This window comes from Phyllostomus discolor, chromosome 3 (genome assembly GCF_004126475.2).
Source record: "Phyllostomus discolor isolate MPI-MPIP mPhyDis1 chromosome 3, mPhyDis1.pri.v3, whole genome shotgun sequence".
NCBI lineage: Eukaryota > Metazoa > Chordata > Mammalia > Chiroptera > Phyllostomidae > Phyllostomus > Phyllostomus discolor.
In genome coordinates, this window is record NC_040905.2 from 83,742,529 (window position 1) to 83,764,812 (window position 22,284).

The window sequence follows — 22,284 nt, forward strand, 5'->3', positions numbered from 1 at the left end:
TGATTTAAGTTTGCTAATATTGTTGAGAATTTTTGCATCTATGTTTGCCAAGTGTATTGGCCTGCAATTTTCTTTTTTTTTTTGTAAGGTTTTTATCTAATTTTGGTGTCAAGGTGAAGCTAGCTTTGTAGAATGAGTTTGTAAGTATTCCTTTACAAATTTTTTTTTCACCCTCACCTGAGGACATTTTGTTTTCATTGCTTTTAGGGAGAGAGAAACATTGATGCAAGAAAGAAGCATCAGTTGGTTGCCTCCCATTGGGGATCATGTGCCTGGACTGGGATCATACCTGAAACCTAGATGTATTCCCTGACTGGGAATTGAACCCCCAACCTTTCAGTTAGGGGATAACGTTCCAGCTAACTGAGCCACGCTGTCCAGGAATGCAAATTTTTGAAATAGTTTCAAAAAGGATAGGCATTAGTTGTTTGAATGTTTGGTAGATTTCACTTGTGAAGCCATCTGGTCCTGGAGTTTTATTTGTTGTGCATTTGTTTTTATTACTGCTTCAATTTCATTGCTAGTAATTGGTCCGTTTAGGTTTAGTATTTCTTCTTGGTTCAGTTATATACTTCTAGAAATTTATCCAACTCTTTTAGGTTATTGAATTTGTTCATAGTATTCTTTACTGATGTTTTGTATTTCTGTGGTGTTGGTTGTAAATTCTCTTCCTTTCATTTACAATTTTATGTAACTAGGCACTCTGTTTTTTCCTCAATGAATTTTACTAAAGGTTTATTTTATTTGTCTTTTCAAACAACTAGCTCTTAGTTTTATTGATCTTTTCTATTATTTTTTAAATTTCTACTTTATTTCTGTTTTGATCTTCACTATTTCTCTTTACTTTGAATTTTGTTCGTTTTTTTGCTATAAACTTCTCTTAGAACTAACTGCTCTTGCTGCATCCCATTACTTCTGAAAAGTTGTGTTTTCATTTTTGTTCTTTCAAGATAATTCTTTAAAAATTTGTTTGATTTTTCTCTTTGATCCATTGGTTGCATGCTGTTTAGTCTCCACATGCAGAGTGGGCAAAAGTAGACTTACAGTTCTTTGATGGAAAATAATATAGTAACCAGTAAATAATAATACAAGAATAAACTGTTTTTTGCATACTCATAACTGTAAACCTACTTTTGTCCCACCCTGTACTTGTGTTTTTCCAGTTTTCTTCCTGTAATGATTTCTAGTTTCATGCCATTGTATTTGGAAAAGATGCTTGATACGATTTGTCTTCTTGAATTTATTGAAGCTTGTTTTGTTCTATGCGTACTTGGAAAAAAGTGTATTCTGCAGTTTTAGGATTAAATGTTCTATAAATGTCTACTAAGTCAATCGTGTCTAATGTGATGTTTGAGGCCATTATTTCCTAATTAATTTTCTGAATGATCTGTCCATTGATGTGTGGTATTAAAATCCCTTACTGTTGTATTATTGCGGATTCCTCCTTTTTGTCTATTGCTTTATATATCTCCTATGGGGGTTTTATTAGATGCCAGCTGTCTCAGCACTGCAGCTGTCATGTAGTTAGCACCTACTTCTGGCCTCCGGGCAGGGCCAGGAGAGAGAATTCGGGGGAAGGGGGAAAAATTTCCCTCTACGTTCTGGAGGTTGCAGGGGCCTTGATGTTATAGCCAGAAAGACAGGTTTTTTTGCAGTCATTGTTGCAGAAACACCTAGTGTAGTTCTCAATTGGCACCATCCTCAGACAAAGCTGGAAGAGAAAAGAAGAAAAAAAATTGTAAAATTCACCCTCATAAGGATAATATTTCATATTTTCTACTTTTACTTTCAGATTTTTTTTGTATTCTGTCTAGAGCTTTTAGTATTAATCAGTGGAGAAGCAGGCTCTAGTGGCCTTCATTAATCTTGGTTGGACTCTTAGGCACTACTACTTTTTTATTTAAAAACATTTTTATTGAATTTATTGGGATGACACTGGTTAATAAAATTACATAGGTTTCAAGTATATAATTCTATAATACATCATCTGTATATTGTATTGTGTGTTCATCACTCAAAGTCAAGTCTCCTTCATCATCATTTCCTTGACCCTCTTTTACCTCCCCCCATCCCCTTTTTCCTCTGGTAATTACCATAGTGTTGTAACACTGCTATTTAATTGAAGAGATATTGGCAACGACCCTGGAACTTTTTATAAAAACAATCTCTGGTGTACTACCAGGTGATGATGTAGGGGAAGAAAAGAGCATATATTTTTGAAAAAGTGCAAATATCTCCTCAGTTGCATTTTATCTTGCACAGCTACATAGTTCTGATCATCCAGAGCCTGTGCTCCAGGCAAAGAAGTCAGCAGTGTTCCCTTCTACCATCACTTCTTCATTCAGTGGCCACTGCCTCTATGCTACTTTCTGTCCAGTGGAGAACAGCTCTTGTACTCACTAGTAAACTGAAAGAGACTCAGAGATTCAGGGTCAGAGTCCATGCAGCCTTTAGTGAGTGACTACTCCTTGGTCAGTCTCTGAGCAGTGAGGCAGGGCACTCCAAGCTGCTGGTGGATGGGCACCCAAAGGAAGTATGTGCCTCATAGCCTCCCCATTCATTGTTGGGTGACTATGTTCCCATCATTCCCAGCCTGTCCTCCACCCGTGGGCTTTGAACTATGAGATGAGGGATTGTTTTTCTTTACACAAATACATGCTAGTTTTTCTTTTTTTGATTCTGGTGTCAGAGAACTGTGAATACCTAAGGTATTAGCTAATATGAACATTCAATTATGATAATATAGATTGTAATTTGTATATTATGCTATATGTTGTGTTACAATTTTTACTTTGAACAGTCATATCTATTTCAAAGGATTTAAGACGGAAAAAGTACAGCAGGTCTTCAGATAACATCATTTCATTCATCATCATTTGGTTATGATGTTAGTGAGAAAAAAAATCAGTTCCCAGCTGGGGCCATTGTCTGTGTGGGTTTTCTTCTTCATTCCAAAGATGTGCATCTAAGGTTAATTGGCACATCTATGTTGTCCCAGTCTGCATGAGTGTGGGAGTGTGTGTGAGTTCACCTTGCAATAGAAGGGCTTGCGATAGAAGCCTTGAGGACGGGCTGGTGTCAGTGTAGTTCCCACCTTGAGCCTCGATCTGCTGGGACTGACTCAAGCCATCCACAGTCCTGTTCTGGGTTGGAAAATCAATATCCTCTTTTTAAAATTAATATTTCTTAAATACATATACATAGTTTACATTTACTTCAGTGTTTAATATTAGAAATATTTTGAGTCTTTACCTAGAAGTTTGGTGATGTTTTTACAGCCAGAAATTTGCTGTAGGAACCTAACTCTTGTTTTATCAATTAGCTTTTGCTAAATTTAGTTTCATTATATGTTGCTTCACTTAAAGTTGCAGTTTCCAAGAACTTACTGATTACATTAACTGAGGGCTTAGTGTAGTCTCTTTTAATTATTTAGATATGTACCATTTCTGTTGTTTTTCCTTCATCTAGTGTTCCATCTTGTATCATTTTTCCTTAGCATAAAGAACTTTCTTTAGCATTTTTAAAGAGGTCTGTTGATGATGAATTGTCTTATTTGTACAATGTTTCACCTGCAACTTTATTTCACCTTTATTCTTGAATGATATTTTTGCTGTTTATAGATTTCTAAGTTGATAGTTTTTTCTTTCAGGACTTTGAAAGTTGTTCAGCTGTTTTCTAGACTTAGTGATTTCTGATGAGAAATTTCCAGTCATTTGCATTGGTGTTCCCCCTGTAAAAATGTTGAGTTTTTTTTCCTAAAGATACTTTTATTTTTCCCTGTATCTTTTATTTTCAGCAGTTTGATAATGATATATGTAGGCATATTTTTCTGTTGTTTTATCCTCTTTGGAGTTTGATGAACTTCTTGAATCTGTAAGTTTCTTCACCAGATTAAGGGCTTTTCAGCTGTTATTTCCATAAATATTTCTGTAACAATTTTTCATCTCTCCTTGGACTCCAGTGACATGAATATGAGACTCTTTAATGTTATCCCACAAGCCCCTGAGATTTTGTTCATTTTTTTGAAACCGTGTTTTCATTGTTATTCAGATTCTTTTATCATCTTCATTTTGTTATTGAACTTTTGCTGCAAATTTTTTATTTCAGATCATTTCTTTTTCAGTTCTGAAAATTTTATTTGGTTATTTTTTTGTAGCTTCTGTTTCTTTACTGAGAACCTCTGTCTTTTCATTTCAAATGTTTTTACCCTTACCTTGTGGGGCATGGTCAGAAAAGCTTATTTGTTTTAACTAATACTTCCAGCATCTGGGATATCCTGAGGTTGGCACCTGTTGATTACCTTTTCCTTGAGATTTGATTACAAATTCATTTATATAAGCATGCTAATATAGCAATGAAGTGAGATTTGCTGTTTTTAATATTGCATGTATTTTTTAAAATTTTGCTGTATTGTTTCTCTCAAGATTAATTTCTTTTTCTTTGAAAGTGAATATCAAGTAATGTTGAGAAATACAAAAGGAAATAAAGTTAGGTGACTTTGGATTTGGAAATTATAAAACAATGAAATGGATAGGTTAAAAAAGAGTATGTTGGTATTTATCTGATGTAGTTATGTGTACAAAAAAAAAGTTGTACAAGGGAATTTATTATATAACCATAGACAAGTTAGTATGCAGACAGAACTAGAATTCAGAGCTCCTGATTCCGAGGAAATTTTGAAATTTTACATGTTGAAACCTGTGTTGAAAAGTAAGTTAAGTATACAAGTTATATTTGGTACCTTAGTGCCTGTATTTTATTCAATACAACTATATCTTAATCTCTGAGAGGACAAAGTAAGGGAGCAGGAAATATTTATTTTTAATGAATGTTGTCAAGAAACTGGATCTTACATATAGGTTCCTACTTTTTGTATATCATGTCATATTATAAACAATTCTGTGTCAGTGTATTCCACTCTCCTATATATTTTAAATAGTAGACTCTATTTTTTAGAGCAGTTTCAAGTTCACAACAAAATTGAGTGGAAGGTACAGAACTTTTCCATATACTACCTCTACACATGCATTATTCCTGATTATCAACATCCTGCACTGGAGGGGCACATTTGTTGCAATTTGATGAAACTACAGTAACATATCATAATTACCCAAAGTCCATTGTTTACATTAGGGTTCATTCTTGTTGCACATTCTGTGGGTTTGTACATATGTATTGACAGTTACCCACCATTATAGTATCATGCAGAGTAGTTTCACTCTCCTAAAAATCCCGTGTGCTGTACCTATTCATTTCTATCCTCCCCAACCCACTGATCTTTTTACTGTCTCCATAGTTTTGTTTTTTCCAGAATGTCTTATAGTTGGAATCACACAATGTACAGTGTTTTCATGCTGACTTTATTCACTTAGTGATAGGCATTTAAATTTCTTCTTCGCCCTTTCACAGCTAGATAACTCATTTCCTTTCAGTGCTGAATAATGTTTCACTGCCTGACTGTACCACACTTTACCCATTCACCTACTTACTGAGGGACCTCTTGGTTGCTTCCAAGTTTTGGCAGTTATGAATAAAGCTGCTGTGAACATCATGTACAGGGTTTTTGTATAGACATAAGTTTTCAATTCCCCTGAATAATTAGAAAGCATGACTGCTGGACTATGTGATAAAGAGTATGTTTAGTTTTATATGAAACTGTCAAACTGTCTTCCAAAGTGGCTATATTATTTTGCATTCCCACCAGTGAGTGAAAGTTCCTGTTACTCCATATTCTTGCCAGTATTTGGTGGCCATTCTAATGGGAGTATAGAATATACCACAATGAAATATAGTGGTATCTCGAGGGAAAGACGTAAGACATGTTTCCAGCAGAACAGATCAGACCCCCAGGACTCATCCTTTTGAGTGACCAAGAAATAGCCAATCTATCAGATGCACAGTTCAAAACACTGGTGATCAGGAAGCTCATGGAACTGGTGGATTTTGGATCCAAATTACATGAAAAAATGCAGACTATCATAAAAGGGATGCAGGAAGACACACGGAGGAGAGCCAATTGTGAAAGGAAGGAATCTGAGTCTCAAAACAACACAGTGGACCAGAAGGAAGATAGAATCAACCAAGCAGGAGAGCATGATGAAATAAGAATTAAAAAAATCGAAGAAAAGCTTAAGACCATCGAGGACACCTTTAAACGTTCTAACATCCGAATTATAGGGGTACCAGAAGGGGAAGACCAACAAGTGGAAAAGTTATTTGAACAAATAATAAAGGAGAACTTCCCCAAACTGGCAAAGGGAACAGTCTTCCAAGAAATCCAAGGAGCGCAGAAAGCCCCAAAGAAGTTGGACCCAAGAAGAAACACACCAAGGCACATCATAATTACATTAGCCAAGGTAAAAACGAAGGAGAGAATCCTAGAAGCAGCAAGAGATAAGGGGACAGTAACCTACAAAGGAGTTCCCATCAGACTGTCAGCTGATTTCTCAAAAGAGACCTTACAGGCAAGAAGGGGCTGGAAAGAAATATTCCAAGTCATGAAAGACAAGGACCTACATCCCAGATTGCTCTATCCAGCAAAGCTTTCATTTAGAATGGAAGAGAAGATAAAGTGCTTTTCAGATAAGGTCAAATTAAAGGAGTTCATCATCACCAAGCCCTTACTTTATGAAATGCTAAGGGGACTTATCTAAGAAAAGAAGATAAAGAAAAGACATGTATAGTAAAAGGACAGCAAACTCACAGTTATTAACAACCACACCTAAAGCAAAACCAAAAGAAACTAAGTAAACAACTAGAATAGGAACAGAACCACAGAAATAGAGGGCACAAGGGGGGGCTAGCAGTAGGGGTGGGAGGAGGAGAGAGGGGGAAAAGGTATAGAGAATAAGTAGCATAGAATGTAGGTTGAAAATAGATAGGGGGAGGGCAAGAATAGTATGGGAAATGTAGAAGCTAAAGAACTCATAAGTATGACATATGGACATGGACTAAAGGGGGGAACGTGGGTGGGAGAGGGGGCACAGGGTGGAGGGGAGTGAAGGGGGAAATGGGACAACTGTAATAGCATAATCAATAAAATATATGTAAAAAAAAAAGAAGAAATATAGTGGTATCTCATAGTTGTATAAATTGCATTTTTCTGAGAACAGAGATGTGGGCATCTTTTTATGTGGTTGTTTCCTTGTGTGTATGTTTGATGAGGTGTCTGTTAAGGCCTTTGGCCCATTTTTTGATTAAGCTGTTCATTTTCTTATTGCTGAGTTTTAAGAGTTCTTTGTATATTTTGGATATCAGTGTTTTGTCAGATGTGTCTTTTGTGGATATTTTCTCCTAGTGTATGGCTTATTTTTTTCATTGTCTTGACAGTATCTTTTGCAGAGCAGAATTTTTAATTTTTTAAAAGATTTTATTTATTTTTAGAGAGGGAAGGGAAGGGGGGGGGGAGAGAGAGAAAGAGAGAGATGTGCAGTTGCTGGGGGGCTGTGGCCTGCAACCTAGGCATATGACCTGACTGGGAATCGAACCTGCGATGCCTGGCTCGCAGCCCATGCTCAATCCACTGAGCTACGCCAGCCAGGGCATAATTTTTAATTTTAATGAAGCCTGTCTTACCATTTCTTTATTTTATGGATTGTGCCTTTGTTGTTGTATGTAAAAACTCGTTGCTAAACTGAAGGTGATCTAGATTTTCTCCTGTGTTATCTTCTAAGAATTTTGTACTTTTGTTATTTACATGTAGTCTGATCCATTTTGAGTTGATATACATAAAGAGTATAAAATCTTTGTCCAGGTTTATGTTTTTACGTATGGATGTACAGTTGTTCCAGCACTATTTGTTAAAGAGACACTTTTTTTCCTCCATTGTATTGCCTTTGCTCCTTTGTCAAAGGTAAGTTAGCTATATTAATGTGTGTCAATTTGGGGTGTCTCTATTCTGTTCCATTTATCTATTTACCTAGTCTGAAAAGGCATAGAGGAAACTTAAATGCACATTACTATGTGAAAGAATCCAGTCTGATTACAGTAGCTTTTTAGATAAGTCTTAAAGTCAGTAGCTTCAGTCTTCCACCTTTGTTCTCCTTCAATATTGTGTTGGCTATTCTGGATCTTTTGCCTCTCCATATAAACTTTAGTATAATTTTGTCAATATCTGCAAAATAACTTGCCAGGATTTTGATTGGTATTGCATTGGATCTGGAGATCAAGTTAGGAAGAACTGACATCTTGACCATATTGAGCCTTCCTATTCATGAACGTGGAATATTTCTCCATTTATTTAGCTTTTCTTTGATTTTATTCATCAGAGTTTTGTAGTTTCCCTTATATTAAATTTAAACCTAAGTATTTCATTTTAGGGATGCTAATGTAAATGGTATTGTTTTCTTAATTTCAAGTTCTATTTGCTTATTGATGGTATATAGGAAAGTGATCAACTTTTTTGTATATTAACCTTGTATTATGCAGCTTTGCTTGTTAATTCTGGAGGGTTTTTTTGTCAGTTCTTTTGGATTTTCTACTTGGACGATTATGTCATTTGTGAACAAGGAGTTTTATTCTTCCTTCTCAATCTGTATACATTTAGTTCCTTTCTTATCCTACTACTTTAGGTAGGACTTCCAGTACAGTGTTGAAAAACAGTAGTAAAGGGGACATCTTTCCCTTGTTCGTGATCTTAGTGGGAAAGCTTCAACTTTCTCATCATTAAGTATAATGTTAGCTTTTGTAGCTATTCTTTCTCAGAAAATTGAGGAAGTTCTCCTGTCTTTTTAGTTAACTGAGAATTTCTATCATGAATGAGTGTTGGAGCCATTCTGCTACATTTTTATGTAGCTGTACTATAGGCTGTTTCAAAATTTTCAGTATTATAGGCAATCTGATTGACAAACTTGTAACCAGTTCTTAGGTATATTCATACTTATTTTCTTAGAATTTATTTAACAAGAGTTATTGAGTGTTTGCTGGCAGCAACTGAATAAAAATTATTAAATAACAAAAGATACATATATTTTCCTTTTCTTACAGAGTTTGTAGTCTATGAACAGATGGTAATTATACTATAATGTGGTAAGAGAAATGATGGTGGAAGAAGTAGACAGTCTCTGGGAGTATATAGGCCAGGCCAGTCACCTAGCCAGACTCAGCTAGAGGTGAGGTTGAGGTTGTCAGAACATCTTTCAGAAGTAATGTGTAAGCTTATTTGTTTTTAAATTCCTTCAGTTGAAAGTATTTAGGTAAATGTAGGCCCACCTTTGTGAGAGTTTGGGTGAATGAGCTCAAAGAAAAGAAAGCCTGTCCTTTAAAGTTTCCCATAAAGAACTGATGTTTTTAAAACTACAAAGAAATGTTCTTATGTCATAGAGGAGAAGTTTACTTAAGAAGCTGATGAGAAAAATCGTATGAATTAGGAGTGGGCTCAAAAAATTATTTAGTATATAAAAAGTTTACTAATTACAAGGAAAAAAACCAGATAATTTGCCCTTACTAAAATTAAGAACTTCTATTCATTAAAATCTAGCATTAAGAAAGCCACACATACTGGAAAAATATTTGCAATATGTTTCGGACATGACATAGAGTTTTTATCCCAGAACATATAAAAAATGTCTACAAATCAATAGGAACAATTGAAAAATGGGTAAAATACTTGAAGAGACTATTCAGGAAGATGATATTCAAATGGCCATTAAATATATGAAAAATTGTTGAGCATCATTATTCATCAGGGAAATGAAAATTCAAACCACAATAAGATATACTCTATACTTGCCATAATAGCAAAAATGAAAAAGATAGAATATACTGTATTAGAGTGTTGTCAGGAACTGAAATTTTCATATAGTGCTCATGGGAGTATAATTTATATAACCATGTTAGAAGATTGTTTAGTGATCCAGCTCCTAGGTACATACCAAACAAATTTGTTCACTTGTTTGCTAAGAGACATGTATATTAGAAAGTGTGTTACTGGTAGTGCTAAAAACCGATAACCACCCAAAGGCCCATTAACAGTGGAATGGATTAATTGTATATTCACACAATGAAATATTTGATAGCAACGAGAATGAGTAATTTGTTACTACATCCAGGAGTATAAAAGAAATCTCCTATACAAAACATTAAGAACAAAACCCAAATACAAAAGAACATATTCTGTATAAATTCTGTTTTATAAAGAGAAAAACAGGACAAACCAATCCATGCTGGTAGAATCCCATGTGGGGAAAGGGTAAAAGAATGGAAGGGAACACGTGTAGAGCTTCTGGGTGTGATGATAATGCTCTCTTTCTTGATCTAGGTGTTGGTTACACAGGGATATTGGATTTGTGAAAATATCTAGTTGTGCACTTTTGACAAGTTCAGTTTCCTTTTTATGGTATGTTGTTTTTAAAAAGTATTGGTTTTAAATATTATAAGAAAAATATAATAAAGCTAAAAGCTGTACAATCTAGATTCCATTATTGACGTGGTCACCCGCAAGCAGTGTCCGCTGCATTATGGATGAGACATGAGACAAATTCACATGGACTACCGAGTCTTGTGGAGGAAAAGGGATGACATGGCCACTCTCTCAGGGGGAGAGTGCCTTGGTGCACCTTGGTCAGTCTCTCAAGGGGAGAGCACTCTGACCTTTACCTTGACAAGCTTTTTTTGCTTTTCTGGGCACATTACATTGAGGACAGTCCTCATATACTTTGCATAGGTTGGCTTTAGGTGGTTACCTTTTACAGAAAAGAAAGGAGAGATGCCCATGCTAATCACATCACAGAAGAAGTATATTTGCAAATGCAAAGGGAAAAGTGGTTGAACTGGTTATTACACTCCTCCTTGGAATGTTTAGCATAGATTTTAGGAAATTACTTTAAAGATATGCACTAAACGTTTGCTGCCTCAATTCAGGGTGAGGGAGTTTTAACAAAAGCAAGTCTCAAAGCAGTCTAGGTACAATGTAGGCCTGTTTGCCCACGGGAAACCTATCCATGGACGTGGGTCCTGGGCATCAGATCTCGCTTTCCACTGGCCTTCTGAGTGGGAACTGGGCCTACGCCATGCAGAATGGTCTCTTCTACATTATGTTGCTTATTATACTTTAAGGTTAAGAAATATAATAATAATCCCCTTTCTAAGTTAAAATGTGTTTGGGGTGATCACATATTTTTAGTTTGAAACTATAATTATTTTAGAATAATAGTATTCTTAAGTCAAGTAGTAGTAAACCTTCCTTTTATAATAAAGCAGTACTTTGAACTTCTTACAAATCTAACATGTTTTCAAGATTCGGTTTTGTCTCATATAATCAATCTTACTATATATTCACAGAGCAATACATTTTGTTTTTTGTTAATTATAACACAAAATGACAAATTAGCATCTCAAAAGGGGTGATTAGAAGGATTTCCTTTTTTTTTAAAATCTTAACTGACAGGAAACAGGAAAGATGAGTAAAAATGTGTTTGTTAAAACAGGAAAGATGAGTAAAACAGGAAAGATGAGTAAAAATGTGTTTTTGGTTCACTCTTACCCTCAGGAGGAACTATAAATAGCTGTTCTTGTTCTTTCTCTCCTTCGTATCAAGGGAATGTTCTATTTCTATAATGTATAGAGACATAATTATAACAGGTAAAACATGCCAGCCCATTATCTGTTACTATTTTTTTTTCCACAGTCAATTCCATCATCTCCAGAACCAATTAGTCTTCTTGCAGAAGATGTTAGTACAAACTCCAATGGTCCAAAACCTGCAGAAGTTGTGCTAGATGATGACAGAGAAGATCTTTTTGCAGGTAATTGTAACTATGTATTTTTTAATACTAGCAAATTATAGTATATATCCTGTGAGGAAGTATTCTATAAAGTAAAACTGAAATTTTGTGTATGTTAGTGGCAGTTCTTCTTGTTACCACTTAGAAGGATAAGAAATTTCCAGTTATATAACTATGAGAAAAATTACAGACTGTTGAGAAAAGCAAAATGTGATCCTTTCTGGTTTTAAACATGTAAAAATAAATCATATATTATAATTTGGCTGTTTTGATCAGTACTTAGACTCAAAAAACTGATGGTTGTGTCATTCATACTTTGAGAAATAGGGATTAATACTCTTTATTAATATACATGGTCACAAAGCAAAATGAAACTCTGGATTAAAAAATCACTTAATATATAGTCTATATATATTTGAAATCTGTCTGTTTTAATGGTTCAGTATTTACCACCTGTTACATTTTGATTCATTTTTAGTTGGTTAAATTGATGCTTGAGGAATTTAATTTTGATATGGAGTCAGGGTTTGGTGTAGCCTATACAACCTTTTAAAAATTGGACTTTTCAAAACAATGTTATGCTTAAAAATTAAAATTAAGGTACCATTTAATGTTTGGATATTACAAAGCCAAATATTTCTTAGAATTAATGACCCCCAAATTTTAAAATAGTGATTCTGTGCGTTAAACAGTTTAATTTACCTGAACTGGCTTTCATTGAGTTAAAATTTAATATTATGTCCTCAGCTTTTATAGTGTTTGAATATTCAAACCATTCTGAATTTTTTGTACAAATCACGTTTGAATACATAGTCCTTTATCACAAAGTTCTGTATAATTTACTTGATTAGTGAAAAGTTTTCACTGTAACCAAATGTCAACTATATACACCTCCCCTTTTTATAGCTACCTCTCAACTTAGAATAAAATCATAGTTAACCAAAGTCATATTTTTGTGTGTTTGTGTTCTTTCATGGACTTTTTCCAGGTAGACCTTAAAAGTTTTTTCATAGCATTTATGTTTTGTTCTAAAAGTTGACTCATTTCTCTGCTAACTAGATTGTATTAATCTAAAATTGTGTGTATTCCTCTTACACCATAGGGTCATATGTAGAAGTTTTGGATTGTCTATTTTATTAAAGAGTTTTCACCTTAAAGTCATATAAATAAATTATGTTGAAGCTCTTAGCAACAGAATTGTGTGGGTGTGTGCACCTAAGAACAAGGAAAGGGGATTTTGAATATTTTTAGAGTGTGCAGCTTTCCAAGTGAGGACTAAACAATTATATTGATTTGCTCATTTAGCTTGTTACAAAGAATCTTTTTCATGTTTTAGTGTGGTACCAGTCTATACTAAACATTGTGATTCAAATAGAGTCACCATCCATGTTTGTTTTAAAAGAAAGGAATGGACTAAACATTAAACATAATCATGTTTCTTTAGTTATTTAAAAACACTTTTTATGCTTTATCTTTTTTCTCAAACTCAGCTGCATTTCTTAATGACATCATGAGTTGTCTCTAAGACTTAATCTGATCATTTTTATATCAGTGAGTGAATACTACACTTGCATCTTATGTATAAAGCCTCTAAGTCAGTGTTATCATTTCTCCTCCTGTGGAGGGGTGTGGCTCTAGGAAACCGTAACATAGAGTAGCAGTGTTACTGGGATGGTGAAAACTATTGTTCAGTAATAAGAACATTTACTTAATTTATTTCTCCTTTATCAGAGGAGAGAATATAGATATTCTAGTGATTTAGTGATTTTAATTTTAAAACCATAAAGGGATTTTATTGTATCAGCATGTATGCTAATATGTTTTGTGTAGCATTTCGAGTACTAAGTATGTCAGAAGTGGTACTAGAAAAAGTTCAAGTGTAACATGTTACCATTATTAGCTGAAAGTGTCCACTAAATATGGTTGACTACAGAGTCCTGCTCCACCATTTGTTACATCCTGCACTTAAACTTCACTGAACACACTTTAGGGGAGCTATCCTAGAGGAGTAAGGGTAGTAAGCAAATTGCCAATATTGAAATTTACCCAGACTTTTATAACTTGTTTCTTCCAGGATACTTAGTTTATTTCACTTATATTTTTCATCAGATAATACCAATTGTAAGTTTAAGGAGTGTTTCTTTGTTTAAAAATTCTCTTGTGTATATCATATGAGTGAAATGTTACTTAACTGACATTTGTGCTTGTCCTCTAAGTATCTCTTACAAGGAAAAGTTCATCTTTATACTTAGTACCTATGGGGTAACTTGTTGAACCTTAAGGTCCAGTTTAAATTAAACTTCATTAACTTGTGTTTTGTTACTTTATTTTTTTTTTTTCAAAGATTATTTATTTATTTATTTTTAGAGAGGGAAGGGGGAGAGAGAGAGAGAGAGAGAGAGAGAGAGAGAGAGAGAGAGAGAGAGAGAGAGAGAGAGAGGGAGAGAGAGAGAGAGAGAGAGAGAGACATCAATGTGCGGTTGCTGGGGGTTCTGGCCTGCAACCCAGGAATGTACCCTGGCTGGGAATCGAACCTGGGACACTTTGGTTCCCAGCCCGCGCTCAATCCACTGAGCTACGCCAGCCAGGGCTGTTACTTTATTTTTAATAAAAGAAATCATAAAAGAATTTAAGACAGACTATGTATTAGCATGCTAAACCTAAGTTTGTATCTATTTATATCCATTTTCCCCTCCATGTTAGTTATTTATTTAGGTTTTCTTATTTTGAGGCCTACCACTATATATGAAATAGCCTGTCACAGTCTGTACAAAGAGTACAAAACCTGGTTTTTCAGTGAAGTAAACTGTGATTGAAAAGTCATAATGACTTTGAGTAAACTGTACTGATATCTCAGTAAAGCTACAGTGTCTTTCATAGCTTTTTGTGTGTGGGTCTGCTGCCAACAACAGTACCTCTTTCAGAGAATTTTGGGTTTTGTTTTGTTGGCTGCTTGTTGCTTTACTTGTTTATAGATGAAAAATCTCATCTCTCCTAGGCTTTGATATACTGCTTTCTTACTTTATATTTACTGCTCATTGGTTTCATTTCTTTAATTAAAAAAAAAAAAGAATGAATACTAGCATTCTTATTTAGCCTGAGTTGCATGTAAGATTTAAGTTTGTTATATTGGGGGTCATCTGTAGTCTATTCAACATCTATAGTTTTCTTTATTTTTTGGTTTTTCTGTCCTTCCACTGGTTACCATAGTTTGAAAGATTTTGATTATTATTTTTATTTTTAATGTCAAAAAAAATAGATCAGTGCCAAATAAGGATCTCATCAAAATGAGATAACCAGTAAGAGTAGATTGATAAAATTAAGTTGTTTACATGTATATGTTAATATATTTATCTTATTTCAGGTAAATATGTTATTACTGCTATGCGTTTTGAGGTGTTCAAGTTGAAGTGGCACACTGACTGCCGTTTTACCTCCTCAGACCTCTAGGAATCTAAGAACCTCAGGCTAGAATAGAAACCAGTGGTCTGATCCTATTTCCCTCACAGTCCTGTCTTCCTTTTCCTGGTATCAGTGCTATAAACCAACAGAGCTCTGGGTTTCATTATGGCTGCTGATTGTAATTTTCATTTTTATGGCTTTGCTTTTTGCTTATGTTATTCATTTTCATGGAAGTCTACCCATCCAAATCTTCTCCAGTAGGTTTTGAAAACTTCTTGATTTTCTTTCTCCTAAAGTATTGTCTGCCGTCATAGCTCAAATTAGTGTTTGTTCTGTAGTTCATATGGCAATTAAATGTCTTACAACATTCTTTTTATTGTTCACTTGGCTATTACTTGTCTTTTTATTATTATTTAACATTCCACATGCTTATGTCTTATTTTCCCACTAGATTATAAACTCCCTGAGGGCAGGTATGATATTTTACATTTCTTTGTGTTCATAATTGCATTTAGCACAATGTTACATAGCTTGTAGGTAATTTATTGATTTGGTTTTAAATATCTTTAATTTTAGATTTTTCAAGTGAATGAACATTTTGAATTAAAACCTAAATACCTATTTGCTTTGTGTCATATTTGTGTATTCAACTAATATCCAGTAATCTTTAGCAGTGAATTGCTTTAGATTACTAACTTTGTAAATTTTCTCTTAACAAATTTTTAATCCCAGTTGGGATATTGCTGGGTAGTCTTCGGCCCAGAATTTGTGTTTGTATGTATAAAATAATCAATGTTCGTCTGAATAAAGACTTTGAAAGGTAAGTTACCACAAGTATAAGCTATGTTACAAATCCAAACACAATGTGGAATTTTGCACATCAAAATGTGGAATTTTCCACATCATTGTTTTCCTACTAGCTTCATCCCTACCACTAGATAATTATTATAAATAATTAAGGTGACTTACTGGAATTCTTCCTAAAATCAACACAATCATTGTTGGTTTTAAAGTTTTGATAAAAAACTGAGGAAGGATTCATAAAATTATTTATCACAATTTAAATAACATTATTTTGGTATGTATCTGTGGTTAGTATAAAATTTTTTATAATTAATTAATTTCTCTATAGACTGTTGGGGGTCTGCTACCAGTATCCTTAACTAACTTGTTTAATTTGTTTCTAGAAGCCACAGAAGAAGTTTCACTGGACAGTCCAGAAAGGGAACCTATCCTCTCCTCTGAACCTTCTCCTGCAGTTACTCCTGTGACCCCTACTACACTCATTGCTCCCAGAATTGAATCAAAGAGTATGTCTGCTCCTGTGATCTTTGACAGATCTAGGGAGGAGGTATGGAAAAATGTTTGCATTCTAAATTAATGTGTAAATACTAAGCTTTTTGTTCCCCACCCAACATCACTCTCTTGTTAGATATTTCTAATCAATGATTTTTAGACATTTTGGAAAAAGAGCATTGGACTAAAGAAGTCCAGTGATTTGGCCCTGGCTGGTGTGGCTCAGTGGCTTGAGTGCTGGCCTGCAAACCATGGGGTTGCCGGTTCAATTCCCAGTCAGGGCACACGCCTGGTCCTGAGTTAGGGGCATGTGAGAGGCAACTACACATTTGTGTTTTTCTCCCTCTCTTTCTCCCTGCCTTCCCCTCTCTAAAAATATATATATAATATATATATATATATATATATATATATATATCTTTAAAAAAAGAAAGTCCAGTGATTTGGCTTCTGATTTTATCCCCACCACTTTTTAACTCAGTAATTTGGGCAAATCACTTTCCTTCTTTTTTTTTTTCTTTTTTTTTAGATGGTCTAAATTTTATTTAGGAAACAGATCACCCAAAAGCTGTATACTCAGAATGTACTGTTTTGGTACTTACTAAAATTACATTAGTTGAATTGTTCTTTCATAAGGAATCATTACGGGAACACCATTGATATATTTATTATATTGTATTCCACTACAAAACATGACCCCTCCTTTCAGGGAGGCAAAGGGAAATTTTTCTCAGGCCTCATTATGAGGAAAATTTCCTGATCTTACTTAATACTGAGTTATTGATATTAATTTTCTCTTTACACTGTCAGAAGCCAAATTTTTGACCCACTACTAGATACTATGTAGAATTGTATGGTATGTATTTGATGAGTATGCTTGAAATTTTTTATCTTCTTTTTTTTTGCAATTCTTAAATAGTTTTTTTTAGAAAATGTTTAGGTTCACAGCAAAATTGAGTGGGAAATACAAAGATTCCCCGTGTGTTCTCTCTCCCCATGTACATACAACCAACTCACTATCAAAATCCCACACCAGAATTCTACATGTTATACAATCAATGAACCTACACTTGTATGTCATTATCAGCAGAATTCCACAGTTTACATTAGGGTTCACCCTTGATATTGTACATTCTGTGAGTTTGGACAAATATATAATTCTGTATATCCAGCATTATAGTATGATGCTGAGTACTTTTACCACATTCAGCATCCTCTGTGCTTGTTTTTTTGTCTTTATTATGCATTTTATTTTTTATTTTTTTAATATATTTTATTGATTATGCTATTACAGCTGTCCCATTTCCCCCCTTCACTCACCTCCACCCTGTACATCCTATCCTCTCCCACCCACTTCCCCCCTTTTAGTTCATGTCCATGTGTCATATTTATAAGTTCTTCAGCTTCTACATTTCTCATACTATTCTTACCCTCCCCCTGTCTATTTTCTCCCTACCATCTATGCTACTTATTCTCTGTACCTTTTCCCCCTCTCTCCTCCTCCCACTCCCCTGTTGCTAACCCTCCATGTGATCTCCATTTCTGTGGTTCTGTTCCTGTTCTAGTTGTTTACTTAGTTTCTTTTGCTGTTGCTTTAGGTGTGGTTGTTAATAATTGTGAGTTTGCTGTCATTTTACTATACATGTTTTTTTTAATCTTCTTTTCTTAGGTAAGTCCCTTTAACATTTCATAAAATAAGGGCTTGGTGATGATGAACTCCTTTAACTTGACCTTATCTGAGAAGCACTTTATCTGCCCTTCCATTCTAAATGAAAGCTTTGCTGGATAGAGTAATCTGGGATATAGGTCCTTGCCTTTCATGACTTGAAATACTTCTTTCCAGCCCATTCTTGCCTGTAAGGTCTCTCTTGAGAAATCACCTGACAGTCTGATGGGAATTCCTTTGTAGGTTACTATCTCCTTATCTCTTACTGCTTCTAGGATTCTCTCCTTCATTTTTACCTTGGCTAATGTAATTATGATGTGCCTTGGTGTGTTTCTTCTTGGGTCCAACTTCTTTGGGGCTCTCTGAGCTTCATGGCTCAGAGAGTCAAATACGTTTTCAATCTGTTGCTCTACCTCTTCCCCTTCTGGTACCCCTATAATTCAGATGTTGGAACGTTTAAAGATATCCTGGAGGTTCCTAAGCTTCTTGTTTTTTTGAATTCTTATTTCTTTATTCTTTCCTGTTTGGTTATTTCTTTCTTCCTTCTGGTCCACTCTATTATTTTGAGTCCCAATTTCCTTCCCATCACTGTTGGTTCCCTGTGCATTTTTCTTAATTTCTTTTATGGTAACCTGCATTTTTTTCATTTAATTTGCGACCAAAATCAGCCAATTCTGTGAGCTTCCTGATCACCAGTGTTTTGAACTGTGCATCTGATAGGTTAGCAGTCTCTTAGTCACTCAAAAGGATGAGTTCTGGGGCACTGATTTGTGCTTCTATTTGAGCCATCTCTCTCTCTCTCTCTCTCTTTTTTTTTTTGGACTGGTCACTCCTGTTATGGTGAGGGGCGGAGCCTTAGGTGTTCACCTGGGCCAGGCACCCCAGTCACTAGATTGTGACGTTGTGGGGGGAGGGGGGGGGACAATGGCGGTAGCTCCGTTCTCCTGGGATCTCAGTCCCTTCTCTGGGATCCTGGGTTGCACGCTCTGCCCTGCTCCACAATTGCCACCTCACTGGGTCTGCCAGCTGCCACTTGTGTACTCAGGGTCCACCCGCTGCGATCTTGCGCGCCCCAGATGCCTTATGTGCTCCTGGTTGCCTTACAAGCCCAATTCTCCCTGTTCTCTGCACCACGACCCCGCGCCTGGCTGCTTGTCTCCACCCCTCCTACCGGTCTGGATGAATGGGTCTATTTCAACTTCTTGGCTGTCCGACTTTTATTCAGATAAATTTTCTGTCAGTTCTGGGTGTTATTCTGCCTCTAAATTGTTGTTCCAATCTTGGTTGTGCGTGGAGGTACGGTGTGTCCACCTATGCCTCTATCTTGCAGAAGTGACATCCTCTGTCAAATCACTTTCCTTCTTAAGTCAAGGAGTTTGTCGTTTGTGATCTTAAAATGATGTGTGCCTCTCAGGGTTCCTATGTTGGTCAAATAAGGTAATATATGAAAGTGCTTTGAAAACTTAATACAATAAAGTGATATTTTGAGTAATTTTATTATATAAAAGCATGCAATTAATATTAGTGGTTATGTTGGCAGGTGGAGGATGGGTTCTGACTGGAGAAAAAGCAAAGCATAAGAGAGCCTTCTGCGGTGTAATAATACTGTTTGTTCCTTGATGTAGGTTTTATTTGCAAAGATGTGTTCACTTTGTGAAAGTTATCAAGCTATACTTAGGATTTATATACTTTATGTATGCTACATTTCAAATATGGCTTACTTTTTAAAAATTTGTACAAGAGGACAACATTGAAGTAAAAAGATTATAGTTTTAAAAAGCTAACTTTCCTTTTATATAGTCTTAGACTATCAATATTGCTTTAAAATTTAGCAATATTTAACAATTTCTTTGTTTCTTGAGAATAACAAAACTTTCCTGCAGAGTTGTTATTAGAATTGCTTATTTAAAATGCCATTAAAAAATGCTCCTTTGTAGTCTCATAGGTTATTATTTTTCCTACTTACTGCTTTTTTTAGAGAACTTTATAGTGCTTTCATTGGCTTTAAGAACATGTGTTTACTAGGTAATTAAATCAGATGCTAAAGTTGCTTATTGGTATAATAACTTTTGCAAGTATGTAGTAATCTACTAGCAGAAGTAATTACTCCCTCCTGGTTATTAAAGAATAGAGATACAGCCCTGACCAGTGTGGCTCAGTTGGTTGGATGTTGTCCCACAAAGCAAAGGTTTCTGGTTCAATTCTCTGTCATGACATATGCCTAGGTTGTGGGTTCCATCCCCAGCTGGGGTATGTATGAGAGGCAGCTGATTGATGTTTCTCTCTTGCATCAATGTTTCTCTTCCTCTTTCTTTCTCCCTCCTTTCCCTTTCTCTAAAAATAAAGAAAATCTGTAAAGAAGAGAATAGATATACAACTTTGAAAAATGCTATTATTAAGCATAATTAAGGAGCTATTATTTTAATAATCTGAGTCTGAAGATTTGATACATATTACAAAGATATATACAGTATTTCTACAGAAGACTAAAATGCTTTTTCCACATCTGAGGAGTTGTAAGAACACAAGATTTTGTGTTACTTGTACAAATGATCCTTTTCCTGTTGTCTTTGAGTGTGTCTTTTTACATAGTAAAGAAATATGATAGCTTTTATTTTTTTAGAAATGGAGTACTGAATGGCTTTTTAAATTGATTGATGTGACAGCAACCCTACTAAAAGTTAGATAATGAAAATTATAGTGATTAGTGTTATGACAATAATATAAATTGGAATCTTTAACATCAAAAAATATATTTTTTAGATTGAAGAAGAAACAAATGGAGATGTTTTTGATATAGAGATTGGTGTATCAGATCCAGAGAAAGTTGGTGAGTCAATATTTATTATATTTTGTACTACTTTTTGATAATAAACTTGGTTAATGTGCTGTTTTGTCTTTATTAAATGCATTGTTACTGTATTAAAATGGCACTTGCATTTTTAAGGTCATGGGGGATTTTTGTTTATTTTATTTTGTTTTTTTTCTAGCTTTATTGAGGTACAGTTGACAGATAAAAATTATATATATTTAGGATGTACAATGTGATGATTTAATGTATATATACAGTATGAAATTACCACAGCTTAATCACACATTACCTCACATAGTTACCTTTTGTGTGTGTGTGTGTATAGTTAAGCTTCTGTTTTTTAATAGCATTGTTTGACTTTTCTTATAGGTGATGGCATGAACGCTTACATGGCATATAGAGTAACAACAAAGGTGAGCCTTTCGCTCCTTTAAAAATACTGAGTCCTCACTATGTATAGTACAAGGATGATCAAGTTGTAAGTGATCCCTGCATCTAGCAAGGTGACCATCCAGGAAAGATTGCAAATATGCTGTTACAATGAACTGTGAGGGGTTTGGTAGGTAAAATATTCTTTGAGAGTATGCAGGAAGGGACCTAATATAGACAAAGGTAGGAGCAGTGATTGGGGGAGGTGGTGAGGGGGAGAAAGGTGAATGCATGTTCCAGGCAAGGGAATTTGCTTTGTGTAAAAGCCAGAAGTCATGAAAGCATTGTGCCTTCTAGGAACTGCAAGAAGTGGTACCTGATTGAATTGTTTGGCAGTAAGCCTCCTATATTATGAACATCAACCTTAAGGAATTTGAACTTCATCCTGAGGAGAGCCATTGAAGAGGTTCAAACAAAAGTGTGGGAGAATTAGATTTTTGTTTTAGCAAAATCTCTCTGACTCAGTATGAATTGGAAGTATCAAAGTAGTGGTCAGGATTTCTAGTTAAGAGTCCACTGCAGTTGTTTTTTAGTATTTTTTTAATTGTAGAATTTTTTTTTATTTCATTTATTTATTTTTTAGAGAGGGAAGGGAGGGAGAAAGACAGAGAGAGAGAAACATCAATGTGCGGTTGCTGGGGGTCATGGCCTGCAACCCAGGCATGTACCTTGACTGGGAATCAAACCTGTGACACTTTGGTTCACAGCCCGTGCACAATCCACTGAGCTACGCCAGCCAGGGCTCCATTGCAATTCTTAAAAGGATTGTAGGCCTTCAAATTTTAAATGGGAGAGTGAGGGTCTGTATCAATATTAGCTGTGAGAAATAATACTTTATATTGTGAAATTTGTTCTGAGGGTGAGAAATAAATGGCTTCTTGAGTTGTGTAGGAGGTAGAATCAATAAGGCTTGGGTATAAGGAATGAGAAAGGAATGACTGCCTAAGTTACCGAGT

The 22,284-nt window shown here is 35.1% G+C and overlaps 1 protein-coding gene across 4 annotated transcripts in view; it reads left to right on the forward strand.

The window, feature by feature from the left end:
• The window catches only part of SNX2 (sorting nexin 2), a 63,893-nt gene that overhangs the window by 16,121 nt on the left and 25,488 nt on the right, over window positions 1-22,284 (forward strand). For 2 of the 4 annotated variants that reach the window (XM_036020694.1, XM_028508922.1), the window contains exons 2-6: window positions 11,627-11,744; window positions 15,577-15,598; window positions 16,313-16,476; window positions 20,851-20,917; window positions 21,269-21,312. In XM_036020694.1, coding sequence (XP_035876587.1) covers window positions 11,718-11,744; window positions 15,577-15,598; window positions 16,313-16,476; window positions 20,851-20,917; window positions 21,269-21,312 — 324 coding nt within the window. In that variant the 5' untranslated portion in view covers window positions 11,627-11,717. The remainder of the gene's footprint in view (window positions 1-11,626; window positions 11,745-15,576; window positions 15,599-16,312; window positions 16,477-20,850; window positions 20,918-21,268; window positions 21,313-22,284) is intronic. The other 2 variants (XM_028508919.2, XM_028508915.2) reach the window with 1 other exon arrangement.